The following is a 17,086-nucleotide window of genomic DNA, read 5'->3' as shown; positions in this document are numbered from 1 at the left end:
GGCAACACGTTCTCACTCCCAACTCGTCAAACGTGTGACGCATGGTCAGGCTCCCTCTGCTGCACTTATGGACGCGCAGGGTACCCCTCTCGCGTCGGGAATTGATGTGAAGGGTCCTCCGATTGAAGAGATTGCCGCCGAAGTGCCTGTTGTCGGTATATTTAGACATTTTCCAAATCACATTGTAGTGACGTATACAGAACACAATAAATTATATACAAGAATAAATCAATTTACGGTACTCCTCTGGTGTTCTGCAGTGAAAACTTGTGGATCTAGGGATTAACATAGTTGCCATGGTTTCCTCTCTTCTCTTATTTATTTTGTGTGATCAAGACAATTCTGGAGAAGATGGGCCTAGAGGGGAAAGTCACCCCCTTGCAGGCCAAAAAGAAATGGGATAACTTACAAAGTATGGATGTGTGTTATCAAGAAGATAATTTTTAAGAACACAAGTTAACCCTTTAAGACCGGTCAGAGCGGGCACGCTCCGTTTTGCGTAACTATTTTTAAATCCCTGTAGAACTGCAATCACGTAAAGTAGCACAAAAATTTTTTTGCATATCAAACCGGAGGAGTTGTACTTACATCTTATGCCATCAGCTTGTCCTCGGTCACAGTTTCCTTCCGCATATGGCTTTGCAAAAATTGCATAAAAAGCACTTGCAGCAACAACAACATAATATTCCAGAAACACGCTTTGCCGATCCGATCAGCTGTTCGTAACACTTCCTACGTTGGAATAGACGTCAGCGCGAACTAGCTCATGTCCGCCATTACCTGCCCGAAACCGGAATTGACGCCATTTTGTGGGGGTTTTTTTTTGTTTTCTTTTTTTACCTTCAGGGCCTTATGAGCCTATACTGGTGTTTTTTAAAGTCATCTTTGACTTTATGCTTTTCTGTATCATTTCTGTGATGCTTAGGACTCAAATTGCACTGCTGGAAATAGTTTATTTTGATGCATATGCTGTTTTATTTGCAAATTTTGCAAATAAAACTATAATATTTCTTCATTGTTTTTCTGAATGTGTTCGCCTCTCGGCTCTGTTTGCGCTCCTGAAAGCTATTTTTAGTAGATGTGGGGTGACTATTTTTATTTGTGGTTTTTAGATTTACTCGTCTTAGGAGGAACAAATGCCAGCTGCTTAAACCCAATTCTAACCCTGTCACTAAAACCACATTCTGAGTCTCAAAAATGCCTTCAAACTTGTGGGGACCGGGATTTTGGTCCTCATAAGGGCTGTTGGTCCCAACAAGTATGGCTGACTTCCAAATTTTTGTTCCCACCAAGATAAGATTACATGGTTACACACAGGTGTGTTTTCATCATGGATCAGTTTAGATGATTAAATCATCAGAATAAATTATAACAGAAAAATTATTATTAGAAATCAACTTAAATAATAAACACATCAATATTTTTTTGTAACACATTAGCACTTTCAAGAGCATTACTTTTAGTTAATGGAAAATATTATCATTGTAGTCTCTCCTATTCTGTCCACTTTACAAAATCCATTTAGGTTTTACCCAAATGCTACTCAGTAAAGTCTGAACATAACGATGTTTTTGAAAAACTGCTGCTTAATAATAGTGTTTATAGTACATAGTAAATTGTTTCCTCTTCTTCTTGGACTTGCCGTGTACACCTTAATAAAACACTATTGTTTAGAAGTTATAGTTTGTTTTTATAAATACAGCTTTACAGTTTACAGTTCAACATACTGCATGTTTTATTGTCTTGGCTTTTATAGAATTAACATGTTCAACTGGAATCTTTCTGGGTGACATTTGAAATTTTTCCTTGTTTCTGTGTGCATATTAAGTTAATTGGTGATTCTCCCTCTGTATTTTAGCATATTCATTAAACTCAAAGAGAAAAAAAAATTCAAGTAAAATAAACATCTGACTTCTTAGACAGATGTTCATCAAGTGAGTTTCTTCTGAATCTCTTCTATTTTATTCTAAAGAAACAAAATAAAATATTCATCCATCCATTCGCTTCCGCTTATCCTTTTCAGGGTCGCGGGGGGCGCTGGAGCCTATCCCAGCTGTCATAGGGCGAGAGGCGGGTTACACCCTGGACAGGTCGCCAGTCTGTCGCAGGGCCAACACACAGGGACAGACAACCAGTCGCACTCACATTCATTCGCACATTCACACCTAGTGACAATTTGGATTATCCAATTAACCTATCCCCACAAGCTGCATGTCTTTGGACGGTGGGAGGAAGCCGGAGTACCCGGAGGGAACCCACGCAAACACGGGGAGAACATGCAAACTCCACACAAAAAGACCCCGGCCTGATGTTGGAATTGAACTCAGGACCTTCTTGCTGCGCGGCAACAGTGCTAACCACCGTGCCACCGTGCTGCCCAAAATAAAATATTCTATGATAAAATTCACTCAAAATGCATGTCTTGTTAAACTGTATATAGTATAAATTTAAAGCAAAAAAATATAGAAATATCCGGCATCACATTGCAAAATGACAGCACTGACAAAAATAACCCATGTTTTATTTGTTGTTTTACTCTGTCCTTCGCTGATTAAAAAAAAAGGAGAGACATTAAAGACACTGGGAACGTAAATTGAACACAACACGACAGTTTGTACATGTGACTTTAGCAAGAAATATATTAAAGAAAAACTTACACACCTGTTCAGTGTTTCTCGCTTGTTTCTCTGACAGTTTCTTCTAAATCTCTTTCATTTTTTTTGTTTTTTGGGGAGTTTAATCTTTTTCTACCCCAGGTCTCATGACAATACAGAGAGCATATTTTCTTCTTGCTTTCACAGTGTAATTCTTACTTTCACAAAGACAAAAGATTTAAAGAATCACAAAAATGTTTATCTCCTATGATAAAATACAGTCAAACTGCATTTCTTGTTTAAAAGTATATAGTATAAATTTAAATCAAACAAATAAAGAAACATTAGGCATCACATTGCAAAACGACAGCAAGAGAAAAAAACCCAGCAAAATCCATGTTTTTTTGTCGTGTTACTCTGTCCTTTGCTGAGGAAGAAAAGCAAAAAAACGGGTTAGGTTTATAATTGAAGACACTGGAAATGTAAACTGAACACAACACGACAGTTGGTACATGTGATTTTAGCAAGAAATATATACAAGAAAAACTTGCACACCTGTTCAGTGTTTCTCGCTTGTTTCTCTGACAGTTTCTTCTTAATCTCTTCTATGTCTTTCTGTTTCTCTCTCAAGTGTTTAATAATTTGTTCCTTGTCTATTTCTAGTTTTCCCTTTCTTTCTGTCATTTGGATTATAATGTTCTCCGTTTCCTCCATTAGCTTTTCTGTCATCTTTAACAGTTCTTGATGTACTTCTGTTCTCTTTTCCAGGTCAGTTTTTTTATCTTCACGCTTATTCATTTTTCTCTCTTTGTCAAGGAATGGGGTTTCTTTCTCCAACCTTTTCGTGATCTCTTTCATCTCTCTCTTGTCCTCCTGCAGTAGAGTGATGAGTTTTTCTCTCTGGTTCTTCAGAAATGTCTTCTGTTCCATCAGTTTTTCAATGGTTTGTCTGACGTGTTTTAAGTCTTCCTCATTGTTCTGCAACTCCTCTTCAAGTCTTTTCTTTTCCTCACGTTCTCTCTGTAATTTTTCCTCCATCTCTGTTTGATGTAGTTCATTTTCATCCTCATCATGTATGCTGATTTCTGTGTGAATAAAAATGAAAAAAAAATGTTGAAAAGTAATATCACTGAGAGCTAAAAAACTTACTTGCTTCCTACAGTAAACATTTTTCCCCCCAAAATTTCACATTTGCAGGGGAAAATGAAATCATAATCAACATAACAAAAAAGTTAAATAATTCGCACTGAAACAGTATTAATGAAACCTAATAAATATCAGTTAGATATATATATTATGTTTTTAAGAAACATTTTAAACTAGAACACTAAAAAAAAAATAGATTATGTTGGTTCCAAAGGTAGGGATAAATTTAGTAATCAGTACGTGTTTAAAGTTCCAAACTACTGCATCCATGAATTTAATGATTATCTGCGTTTGTCAGAAAAGTATGATAAAGTTAGAACTTACTTGTTTTCTTTTGTCCGCATTTCCATATTAGTAATACTGTTGTAACAATCAATATTAAGCAAACAGCTAGGTTGATAGTAATCTGATCAGCAGGATTACACTGGACCAAGTAGAAATCACCTTAAATTAGAAAGCACACAGAATATACTGTCTGTAAATAAGAAGTAATGTGAATAACTAATAAAGTCAGGCCATAGCTGGACTGGCCATGGGGCATACTGGGCATTTGCTCGGTGGGCCGATTGTGATTTTTCGTTTTCATGGGCCCATGGGGTTTTTTTGGTTTGTCTTTTGTAACGGTATAAACAATGAAAGGTGGTGGATTGACCAGATGCTGTAAAAATAACAGTTGTTTGGTGGTGGCTATGGCGGAGCTTCCACTGAGGCCAGCAGGTGGATGAGGGAAAGGAGGGGAAGCAGGAGGAGAGACCTGAGACGGCCACAGGTGAACTGAAGTTCAGGTAAGAAGTTATGACCTGCAGTCTATCTGGGTCAGATATAAACCAAGTTTTGCTGTAGTTAATTTTCGTTGTGCTGACTTTTTACAGTCAGTTACAATAACTCGTACTGCGTACTAGCTAGCATGACAGAGTTTCTATACAGCTGGTGGGTGCTACTACTGATAGTGAACTTTATTTTATTCATAAGTTTAGTTAGTAGAGTTGCCAACCTTCCCGTAAAAAACGGAATCGTCCCGTATTCAGAGAAAATATTACGCGTTTCGTATTGAGCTGAAAAGAAACAAAGTTTGTCCTGTACTTCAGCTAGAATGAAAAAGACAGAAAGCTGGAGGTATTTTGCCCCCCAGAAAGCACAGCTGTTTCTTCTTCTCTCATTCTCTCCCCCTCCCTCTCCTGTTGCTACTTCAATCATGAAACTGATCAATGATCGGCTGATTGGCTTTTCTGACACCATTCACTCTTGTTTATCGCCCACTTTGCGCCAGAAAGAGGAAACCAGCGGATGTCGCGCTAAACAACAGCAGCACGTTTAAGCTTGATCAGCTGTTGTTAGAATTTATTTAATATTACTTTCTAGTATCAGCTGATGTTTGCTGGAGCCACAGCTGTAAAGCTGCTGGTCATGATATCGGTTTGGATATATGGTGAGAGGGAAACATGAAGATGAAACCAGGAGATGTCCTTACTGAATCATCAGAGCTGAACAGGTGATGGAGAAACAGGTTTACCTTTTAGGTGACATGAATGAGTTGAAGGGAAGTTATGAACTGTTTCTGAGAGGATCCTTTTCTACATAGCTGAGAGGTGGAAACTGTGCAGGGGAGGGTCCAGCAAAGTTTTGCCAGGGGGCCAGTTAGGGAAATTAACAGGGAATGGGGGGCACAAAGAAATACTTTTCTTTCTTATTCTCATTTAAAATGTCTAGCTTATAATAAATAATTATCTGAATCTTACAACCAAAGTTTTTATCTGATGTAAAATGTATAGAAATCCTACATAAATACCAACAAGACAGTTTACATCACTGTCACAAACAGCGTTTGTTTTCATTCAAAGGCTTTTTGGCTCTTCCTATAATACCTGGTGGGCCGGTCTCTAGTCAAAATGCCCGGGCCGAATTTTTGTCCCAGTCCAGCCCTGAGTCAGGCATACATCATTTTTCTACCTGATACATGGATATGTGCTTCTTCAGTCTGGTTGATGTTCTTCTGTTGGACTCTGCAGGTGAGACTGTAGGTCTGTTTCTTGTTCACAGTCACAGTGCTGCTGACAGTATAGAGGCCATCAGAACCTTTGGCACTGTTTGTAGATTCAGCTGTGATTTCATTTCCCTGACTGTTCAGCCAAAACACGTGAGGCTCTGGATACCAGCCATTAGATTTGCATTTAAAGAAGATTTCATTTTTGACTTTGGATATCTCCATGACTACAGAAGAAACAGAACCTACAGGGGAAATAAGGATAAAAGTTATTTGGAATGCAAAGTTAAGAATTAAAACATTTTTGAATTATTTCAGTGGTTCATGTTATTCCAAATTCCTTCCCGATTACCTTCAATTACTCTGTGGTCACGCCATATACTTAAGCTTTTTGTTGAAATGGTACAGTGGCTTAAATTGTAATTATAAATACTACTATGCTCTTTTAAAGATCCATTATGGTTGTCCGATTTAATCCTGTTACATATTTAACCCTTTAGAGCCGGTCGGAGCGGGCACGCTCTGTTTTACGTAACTATTTTTAAATCCCGGTAGCACTGCAACCACGTAAGCTGGCGCAATAATTTTTTTTGCATATGAAACCGGAGGAGTTGTACTTACATCTTATGCCATCAGCTTGTCCTAGGTCACGGTTTCCTTCCACATAAAGCTTTGCAAAAACTGCATAAAAAGCACTTGCAGGAACAAAAACATAATATTCCAGAAACACGCTTTGCCGATCCGATCAGCTGTTCATAACACTTCCTACGTTGGAATAGACGTCAGCGCGAACTTTTGCATGTCCGCCATTACCTGCCCGAAACCGGAAGTGACGTCATTTTCGTGGAAATGTAGTCTTTTTTACCATCAGGGCCTCAGGGCCTATACTGGTGTTTTTAAAAGTTATGTTTGACTTTATGACTTTCTGTGTCATTTCTGAGATGCTTAGGACTCATATTGCACTGCTGGAAATAGTTTATTTTGATGCATATACTGTTTTTTTGCAAATTTGCATTATAATATTTATTTTCGTTTTTCCTGCAGTATATAAAAATTGGTGTATTTCAAAAATAAAAATATGAAGACACTCAAAATAAATTTCCTGTGGTGGGAAACTATTTTGTGCAACTTTTTTGTATTTACAGTTTTGGGGGATAAGCCTCTTAAATTTCTCTAACTAGAAATATATGTTAAAAAAGCAAAAACGATTTTCAATTTTTTTGTAGTTTATTGCACTTTTTTGCAATTTATGTAATTACTATGCACTTAATGAATACATATTATTAAAATCTGGGCTATAATTGTTGTATTGATGTATAGCAACTTGAAATGCTATATGGCACTACAGTATATAAAAATATAATATAAGCTCTGGCGGACTTGGTTCTATGGTAGGTCTTAAAGGGTTAAATGTCCATCTGGTCGGGTCAAATGCTTTTTTCTTTTGTTGTTTTTTACCCAGCTGCCCAAATGTTCCTCTCATTGGCCTTAATGCCCTATGAAATGTCTCTAATTCTAAATACCCTCACTATCTTCCACACCTCTCTCCTGTTAGTAAACTGCACTTCTTGAGAACTCAATAAACTATGCCATGAGTCTGGTCAGTCCAAATCTCAATCCAGTTAGCTATGTTAGCTCAAGTAAGAACTAATCTGTCTTTCCCAAATTTTATTCAACTTATATGCTCCTGTAGATGATTAACTTCCCAGTAGAATATCCATCTTGTCATCCAAGGTAACCTTCTGTTATTTGTCAGTATCCCATCCCTTAATGTTTTTCTTTTTTTTTTTAAGAGCAAATGGTATTGATATCAACTTACCAACAACGAGCTCCATCCCAGTTTCTGCACCAATTTCAGGAACAAGGCAGTTATACATTCCTGCATCAGAGACTTGCACTTTGGAGAGTTTCAATGAAATGTCACCGCATTTCAGTTTGTTGACAGACAGTGATGTTCTTCTGGAGTATAAAGTATTCTGAGTCACGAGCTCCGCATCGTCCCGCTTTAAGTGGACAAATCTTGGTTTAAGGTCATGTCTAGACCATTCCACAGTCAAGTCAACAGCATCCCTAGCTGGATCTAGCTGGCATGGTAAAATGATGTCATCCCCTGTCATTACAACCAATGATTGAGTTGGACCAATCATCTGAGACTGACCTGTGGATAAAGTATAATAAACAAATACTGGTAATATAATTACACTTGCTTTGGGTAATTTTTCTTGGGCTGCAATTTCCCAGGTGGTGTTTTCTTTATATCTTTCTTCCAGTTGTCTTGCAACACTCCCATCACATATACACAAAAACTCTCACCACATTAACATTATTTTCATTGTTCAATATTACTCGGCAACTTACCTCCACAATGCCATGTTAGAAGAAGAAGGACAACATCATGATAGAAAACCAAGAGAAGCCTGTCCTTCATTGAACGCATTCTGGATTTCTGCATAGTAAAAATAATATAAATACAGTGGGTATGGAAAGTATTCAGACCTCCTTAAATTTTTCACTTTTTGTTATATTGCAGCCATTAATGTACACACAGCACCCCATAATGACAGAAAAACACAGAATTGTTGATGTTTTTTGCTGATTTGGAGGAGGTAGAGCAGGTCATCTGCTAATCTGAAGGTTGGTGGTTGGATTTGCATGTAAGATTGAAAGCACATCCATAGAGAAAACATTCTGTGAATTAAGTCCTTTCAGTACTCAGAGTAGAAAATTGCTAAGAACCATTTACCTGTGATATCAGTTACACAGTTTCAAATTTATACATATATTCTGTTGTGCTTATCTTTTGTTGTTAAAGTTTTCAGTGCTGGTGCAGTTTGCATAATAAATGTGCTCAATAATGAAACACATGTTGATTTAAAAGTAGTTTCACACACACGTGCATATAAATCACTCTTGGGGATCCCTGGTGGTCACACCAGTTGCAAAAAGACAAGAATTTTGTGCATTAGCCTACAATGGCAAAATGGCTGAATCTGAGGGAATACAGTAAAAATGTAAAATAAATACAGCTTTTCTTCAAAATAAAATGCTGACATTACAGGATGCATGGTTTTATACTACAACAGTATTACAAGAGAGAATAAAAAATGTGGTTTCAGTAGACGTGAATGGGGCATTTTTGTGTCGAAAGACACTACATAAAAAAGAATAATGCAATCAAATCAATGTTGTTGCTGTTCTTTGACATGCCCAAGAATCTAATCACCCCAATGTCACATCCTCATCCTATTTATTATATGGAAAATTATTTTTTGTTTGACTAAATAATTAATACATCAGATGTTTAAGCTGTCATTTAAAGGCTTAAAATCCTAAAAACCACTTAATGTTTTATAATTTTGAAAAGTGCTCAATTTGATTAAGTGATTAATCAGCAGAGTATGGATGACATCTAGTTCAAAAATGTGAATAAAAAGACAATTTCCTTCAAAATGTCACAATCTATAACACAGCCAACATGATTGCCAAATAAATAAAAGTCCTGAGAAGGGCATGTGGGTTTTTACAGTGTAGTAAACAGTAGTAGCTGCTGCTATATCTTCCTTTGAAAGCAGAAAAGTGAGCTCTCTCGTTTTGATTGACAGAGTACAGAATAAACCTGTTGAGCTTAAAGCTTAAAATCAACCAAACACCTCCAAACATACAGGTTTTTTTTCTGAGGAGGAAATTGACTCTGCCCCCAAACAGCTGAAAAGTCGTGTTAACTGATGATTGTCACAGTTCAACACTTTAATCTCAGTAAATTCTACAAACGTGCTTCATCTTCAGTCGTTTCAGACAGCTGTGCTCCTGAGTTTGTATCAAGCAGTCATTTTCAAAGAAGAAACTGAAATTATTCATGTGAGTTTACTCCGCCCACTCTGTAAACAGCAGACCAATCAGCACCAGCCTGTGGCATTGACAGAAAGAAAATCTGAGAAACCTGCTGCAGTCAGTCAGCTCTGTGTTTTATCTCTTTTGGGCAAATAAATTAAAGAAAAGCACAAAGACTCAGCCAAGGCTGGAGGTGACCCATCAAACACTCACCAGGAACACAGATCAGCTTAGACTATGATCTTTTAGTTTAAAATTAACTTGCTCAGTATCAGTGTAACTTAAGCACATGACTAAAACTGAAAGCTCAGAGTTTCTTTTAAGTCACCTTGATGAGACAAAGTCCTGCTTTACGTGCAGGTCTCTGCACGACTCCAAGAACAGTTCTTTATAAACATAATACAGCTTTTTGCTGCTACATTTGGAGCTTTGTGGGAGCTTTTAACAACTGACAGAAACATTTATCATCTTGTATGTGCTCACAGTTTGACAGAGAAACAACAGTCTGACTTTATTCAGAGTTTATTCAGTAACATGTAGAAAAAATCCCTTTGTTTTTCACATTTTTTGTGTTTTGTTATAAGGTTCTTGTTTGTTTGTTCTCTGACTCAAAACAAATGAAAAACGAAAACAAACAAATAAAAAAAAAGACTTACCACAGATAAAGACCCTAGACGCTGACACAGTGATTCAATCTGTCACTCTCAAAGTGAAACAAGTCGCTGGAGCTGAGCAGGAAACAGGAACTGAGACAATGATTAACGAGTCACTGCGAACCAGACACTCAAGTCTGATCAGTTTCTAACGTTCACTGCTGCACATTCCTTGGTGTTTATCACATAAATGCTGAGCATGACGAACACAGGGACGGATGACCTTGATTGCATATTGCATCAGTTCAGTGCCGAATCCGATCATGTGTAAACCAAAGAGGAGCTCAAAATGGTTTCAGGAGTTTCTTATTACCTTCAACAAGAAGCTCATGTTTTTGGCAACATTTGCATTTCATTCTGTCTGTAAACACAACAGCTCTAAAAGTTTGAATGTATTCTGATAAAACTCTGTAGGGTGTAGAGCAGGATCATGTTATAAAAATCCAATAAAATCTGGCTTACACCCATCGAGGTCTTCACGGTAAACTTTATGAGTTGTTGGTTGAAAATTGACAAAAAAACTTAAAAGTCAAAAATTATGATTCTTAAAAGTGTGCTGTGTAATTTCAACATTTATAAAGTACAAAGACTTACAATATCATATCACATTTGACCCCTGACCTCTCCCCAAGTTCAACAGATCAACCTGAAAGTCAGAGTAATGATAATGTTATATAGAGCCATTTATTTAAAACTATGTCATTGTTGGTACTGACAGCATGTAGCGAATGATACATGATAAATATCAGGTTACTTTGGACCTCTGACCTCTTCTTTTGGGTCAAATATGGTCAAACTTTCATAAAATGTATTTCATCTATGCTTCAAATTATTTTGCCTTTATTCTGTTGCCGTGCTTCACGACTCTGTTTTGTTCATTACACTAATAGGTTACAACCATTTAAATACAAAACAGTACATGTACAATGTTCCTGAATGTTTTTAAATAAATCTTTTTCTTAAAAAAAAGTTTTTTTCACTTCATATTTATCATGTATGTTATATGAATTTGACTAAAAATCAAATGTATGCTACACATGTAGTCACATAAATAGAAAATAATTATATTTAAAATGATGTAAATTATATAAGATTAGTTTTAAAAGACTCTTTGACATGTTTGTATGCTGGAAGCAGAGGCTCCCACTCATATGTGGAACAAGTCAGCGTCAGTGTTTTGACACTAAATCAAACAGTGACCTCTAGTGTCCAGCTCTGTTATTGCACTGAAAGGACACAGCACAGCTGGAGCTCTGTGTGTTCAGCCTCTGAGGTCTTCAGGTGAACCACCCTGGTGCTCCAGGTCAGCTGCAGAGTTTCTGACCTTATAAGACAAACATCAGAGGTCTTTGTGATCAGATCAGGATCTGTGTGTCCTTCCTTCATTTCCCGACTCTGACATCAGCTCACAGCTTCAAATTAGAATCAGAATCAGAATCAGAAAGGGTTTTATTGCCAAATGTTGAGCAGGTTTACAACATTAGGAAATTGCTGCGGTGCTTCAGTGCAAACATACTGTTATAAATTACGTTTAAATAGACATGAAAATAAAAATAAGAGTAAGAATTAAAAGTGCTAAGTAGATAGATATATACATGATATATACATGAGTGCAGGTGGTGATCAGTGCCAAACATGGAATGATGCAGTGAACACAGCGTAGGGTCATGTGTTAGTGGTGGGAACAGTCATACGGTTATTGTTCATGTGTCCGACAGCAGAGGGGAAGAAACTGTTCTTATGGCGAGAGGTTTTGGTGTGAATGGACCGGAGCCTCCTGCCTGAGGGGAGCAGGTCAAACAGACTGTGTCCAGGGTGAGAAGGGTCAGCTGTGATCCGAGCTGCACGCCCCAGTTTCCTGGAGGTGTACAGGTCCTGCAGAGATGGGAGTCTGCAGCCAATCACCTTCTCAGCAGAGCGCACAACACGCTGCAGTCTCTGTTTGTCCCTGATAGTGGCTCCAGCGTACCACACAGTGATGGAGGAGGTGAGGATGGACTCGATGATTGCAGTGTAGAATTGCGTCATCGTCCGTGTTGGCAGGTTGAATTTCTTCAGCTGCCTCAGGAAGTACATCCTCTGCTGGGCTTTCTTAATGACGGAGGTGATGGTGGGCTCCCACTTCAGGTCCTGGGTGATGGTGGTACCCAGGAAGCGGAATGAGTCCACAGAGGTGATGGGGGTGTCAGACAGGATGATGGGGGGGAGTGGAGCTGTGTGCTTCCTGAAGTCCACAATAATCTCCACTGTCTTCTGGGCATTCAGCACCAGGTTGTTGTGGCTGCACCAGGACACCAGACGTTCAACCTCCCTCCTGTAGGCAGACTCATCCCCGTCCGAGATGAGTCCAATAACGGTGGTGTCATCTGCAAACTTGATTAGCTTGACAGACTGGTGGGTGGAGGTGCAGCAGTTGGTGTATAGGGAGAAGAGCAGAGGAGAAAGAACACAGCCCTGAGGGGAGCCGGTGCTGATGGTCCGGGAGTCCGAGACATTCTTTCCCAGCCTCACATGCTGCTTCCTGTCCGTCAGGAAGTCAGTGATCCACCGGCAGATGGGATCAGGCACATTCATCTGGGAAAGCTTGCCTTGGAGATGGTCTGGAAGGATGGTGTTGAAGGCAGAGCTGAAGTCTAAAAACAGGATCCTGGCGTAGGTTCCTGGGGAGTCCAGATGCTGCAGGATGAAGTGTAGGGCCATGTTGATGGCGTCGTCTACAGACCTGTTGGCTCTGTATGCAAACTGCAGGGGGTCCAGGAGGGGGGCCGTGAGGGTCTTGAGATAGGAGAGAACCAGGCGCTCAAATGACTTCATGACCACAGATGTTAGAGCCACGGGTCTGTAGTCATTTAGTCCAGTGATCCTAGGTTTCTTGGGGACAGGGATTATGGTAGAGGACTTGAAGCAGGCAGGCACATGACATGCCTGCAGTGAGGAGTTGAAGATGCCAGAAAACACTGGGGCCAGCTCGTTTGCACAGTGTCTGAGGGTGGCAGGAGACACACCGTCTGGGCCGGGAGCTTTCCGAGCATTCAGACTCCTAAACTGCTTCCTCACATCTGCTTCATGAATATGAAGAGTTGTGGTGGGAGGAGGTGGTGTGAAATCCTCTTTTGTGTGGGGTGAGGAGGGGGGTGTTGTAGGTGAAGTGTTTGAATGTGGTGATGGCTCTATGGAGGGGGGAGAGGTGGGGGAATGAGTGTCCAAAGTGTCTCTATTGTTGGGGCCGTTGGAGGTGTGAAGGCTGCCTGATGGCTCGTCAAAACGGCAGTAAAAGTCGTTGAGGGTGTTGGCCAAGAGCAAATCATCAGTGGAGTGGGGGGTTTTAGGCTTGTAGTTGGTGATATTCCTAAAACCTTTCCACACAGAGGCCGAGTCATTCTCTGAGATCTGCTGCTGCATCTTCTCAGAGTGCTGATGTTTTGCAATGTCCACTTCCTTAGTGAACCTGTACTTGGCCTCTCTGTAGCAGTCCCTGTCTCCGCTTCTGAACGCCTTTCTCTTTTCCAGCCACAGCTTTTTGAGTTTAGGAGTAAACCAGGGTTTGTCATTGTTATAACTCACCCTGGTGCGTGATGGCACAATGCTGTCCTCACAGAAGTGGATATAGGAGGTGACAGTGTCCGTAAACTCGTCCAAACTGTTAGAAGCAGCCTTCATTGTGTCCCAGTCTGTAGACTCCAAACACGTGCGAAGCTCCTCCACAGCCTCGTTGCTCCACAGTTTTTTGGTCCTCACGACAGGTTTGGAGAGCTTCAGCCTCTGTCTGTACGCGGGGATCAGGTGGATCATGACGTGGTCAGAAAGTCCGAGTGAAGCGCGGGGCACCGCACGATAGGCCCCGCTGATCGTGCTGTAACAGTGGTCTAATGTCCTCTCCTCTCTGGTCGGGCATTTAATATACTGCTTGTATTTGGGAAGCTCATGGCTCAGATTGGCTTTGTTAAAGTCCCCAAGAGCAATGATGAGAGAGTCCGGGAATGTTCGCTCCATGTGCAGTGTCTGCTCCGCGAGTGCGCACTGAGCTGCCTGCGCATCCGCATCTGGCGGGATGTAAACAGCGGCCAGGATGAATGAAGCAAACTCCCGCGGAGAATAAAACGGTTTGCAGTGAATAAAAAGGTATTCCAGAGAGGAAGAGCAGTGCTGAGCAATCACTGTTACATCTGTGCACCAGCCACTATTAATGTAGAAGCAGAGACCTCCACCTTTGGTCTTACCAGAGAGAGAGGCCTGCCGGTCTGCGCGCAGCAGATGAAAGCCCTCCAGCTTGAGCGCGCTGTCCGGGATGTCCTCACAGAGCCACGTCTCCGTAAAACATAAGACACAGGAGGAGGCAAAGTCTCTGTTCATGCTTCTCATCAGGGCCAGCTCGTCTATCTTATTCCTGAGTGAGCGTACATTGGAAAGGAAGATCCCAGGAAGAGCAGTTCGCAGTCCGCGTCTCCTCAGACGCACGAGTGCGCCGGCTCGCTTACCTCTCTTTCGGCGTCTCACTTTCCTGATCAGAGTCAGCAGTAAATCTGCCGCAGATGCGACAAATATTGGAAGTAAATCCACAGGTGTTGTAGTCCTGTAGTTAAGGAGCTCTTCTCTGGTGTAAGAATATCCAGAGGAGTGCCCAGACACAGAAGTTATGCACAAAAACAAAACAGAAGTAACGCACTGAAGCACCAGGGCATCCATACGCGGCGCCATCTTGGATCAACCAAATTAGTGACTGGTGTTGAGATTCAAGCTGAAATCCAAACTTCTGCTCAATAAGAAATGTTCAAGTCTTCTCTTCAGCAGCTTCTAGGATCTCTTCTTCTGACTCTTTGTGTCCAGCTGTTGGTTTCCACATGCTGAGGCTCTCTTCATCAAGGCCTCTACACCGGTGTGTGAGCAGGAGTCACTCTCTTTAAAACAAAACACAACTGAATATCACAAGTTTAAGAAACTTCAAAGCAGAGACGGAACAACAGAAACAATCATATTTGATGAAAGTGCTCTGATAGAAACTGACCTCTGTCTAAGTCAGTATCCACCTGCTCCACCCAGGATCAGCAGGAGGAAGAAACTCACTGCAGCAGCAGCAGCGATCAGTCCTCCTCCGCCTAAAAATAAGAACATCCCACACAGGAGACGTTACTGAAGGAGAACTCAAAGTCTTTGCACTTTTATTCTGAAGTTGTTCCATGGTTAGTAGAAACAGGTTTTTGCTGACAGGTGAAGCTCTGCCTCTTTTTATTTCATGTTACTGACCTGCTGCCAGGTAGTGACAAACTATCCCTCCAGCTTTTTTGTGTTGCTGCCATCAGCTTCAAACTGAGCTGATGTTTTTTTTTTTTCAATAAATAGTAAAAGGTCTCAATTTAAACACTTGGTGTTTTCTATGTTCTGCTGTGAATCAAATGAGTTTATGTGATTTGCAAATCACTGTTTTTATTTATATTTTCTACAAAGCTCCAACTTATTTGAGAATAGGGCATAAAACAGGTCACTGTTTATTGTGATCTTTACAAAGAATATTTTTACCTCTAATTTTGTTATTTTTCATTCACAGCTGCTGTTTGCAGAGGTCTGGATCACAGTGCTGCTGTTGTCACTGCAGTTTTAGCAACGTTTGACTGTGAAATAAATGTTTTTAATTAACAGAGAGAGAAAAAAAAACATGACTCTGTAACTCTGGGAGGAAACATCTGTATATTCCTTCACCTGAGAGCTCCACCTTCTTGATCTTGATCAATGCATTGCAGCTTTTCAGGCCATCCTTGAACAGCTCCGTCCTCCCAGGTTTCAGTTTTAAAGGGCACATGCCTGTGCTGGCTCTGTGGGTCTTCGGGGTCAGGAGGAAGGTCCAGTCTCCACCACTCATGGTCCTCAACCAGGGGCTCAACATGACATGGCAGGATGGCATCATTGTCATGAGTGGACACGATTAGCTGAGATGAACAGAGGATAACTTGAGACACAGAGAGGAAACATGAAACGTTTTAGTGTTTTTAAAACAGGGTGAAGCTCAAATATTCACATATTTCCTGAGCATCCGGCCAGAGTCAAAGAGCCCTGCTACACATGTTCAAACACTACTGCATATTAGAGTCACTGGGAGCTGCTTTCACGTCATGGTGAAAATCTCTGTAACAAACCGATAGAGGAGGTCACAACATGAAGAAGTAGCAGACAGAGAACTGTTTCAGCTGAAGTTGTTGATCCATTTTCACTCTGCAGTAATCTTCTCTGTTCTCTGCTCGTCCATCACTGCTTTTTTGGATCAGCCACCAAATAGGACAAGAACAGACCACAGCAGACAGTGAGGTCTGCAGAAAACATCACTTCTGCTGAACTGATCTCCAATCAGGAAACAAGCAGGTATCATCACTGCAGACCCATCACACACTGAACACTGTAACAGCTCCTAACCTCTGACATGTGTTTCTTTCCACAGGCTAAACTGTCTGTATTTAAAACATCCACCATACCTGCTGCTGAACCACAATGTGCTGTTTATACTCCTTACTGTACACACCCGTGTATATACTGTATGTATAGAAACCAATTATGCACTCTTTATTTATTCCATGATTTATTTAAAAAATATATATAAATATTTCATGGAAACTGATTTAGAAAAAGCTGCTTTTTATTTAATTTTTCACATGTTAACCTTTCAAATATCTTCAGCAGAAATGAATAGCTATTATTTGAGTCTGAAATGTCTTTCTGAGCTTCCTGCTTAAAAAACCACATGCAAAATGAACAGTATTTCTTTGCTATAACAAACGAATCTTGGTATTAAAATAAAGCTATTGCTTCTGAGATTTCATCAGAGATGTAAATATTATAGTTGATTCTATTGTGTCAATGTTACTGAGGCTCGAAGATAGAAAAAGTAA

General features: G+C 40.2%; 2 protein-coding genes across 3 annotated transcripts in view; both read right to left on the bottom strand.

The window, feature by feature from the left end:
- Positions 1-2,895: 2,895 nt before the first annotated feature.
- LOC146673711 (butyrophilin subfamily 3 member A2-like) lies at positions 2,896-10,293 on the bottom strand. Of its 2 annotated transcripts, XM_085391346.1 has the most exons (7): positions 10,212-10,293; positions 8,083-8,170; positions 7,544-7,882; positions 5,691-5,969; positions 4,065-4,184; positions 3,150-3,679; positions 2,896-3,021 (listed from the first exon to the last, which is right to left on the bottom strand). In XM_085391346.1, the coding sequence occupies exons 2-7, from the start codon at positions 8,159-8,161 to the stop codon at positions 3,007-3,009; spliced, it is 1,362 nt and encodes a 453-aa protein (XP_085247472.1). In that variant the 5' UTR covers positions 8,162-8,170; positions 10,212-10,293; the 3' UTR covers positions 2,896-3,006. The 2 variants fall into 2 exon arrangements, with proteins under 2 accessions (XP_085247472.1, XP_085247463.1); XM_085391337.1 differs by lacking the exon at positions 2,896-3,021 and having other exon boundaries at positions 3,052-3,679.
- The window catches only part of LOC146673690 (butyrophilin subfamily 3 member A2-like), a 348,925-nt gene continuing 334,832 nt past the window's right edge, over positions 2,994-17,086 (bottom strand). Inside the window, exon 6 of the mRNA XM_085391381.1 lies at positions 2,994-3,021. The gene's annotated coding sequence lies outside the window, so the exon portion shown is untranslated. The remainder of the gene's footprint in view (positions 3,022-17,086) is intronic.

The sequence above is a fragment of the Rhamphochromis longiceps genome, linkage group LG3 (genome assembly GCF_057381845.1).
Source record: "Rhamphochromis longiceps isolate RC_006_pf linkage group LG3, R_longiceps_female_GT1.1, whole genome shotgun sequence".
Taxonomy (NCBI): Eukaryota; Metazoa; Chordata; class Actinopteri; order Cichliformes; family Cichlidae; genus Rhamphochromis; species Rhamphochromis longiceps.
This window is presented reverse-complemented; position numbering and strand designations above follow the sequence as displayed.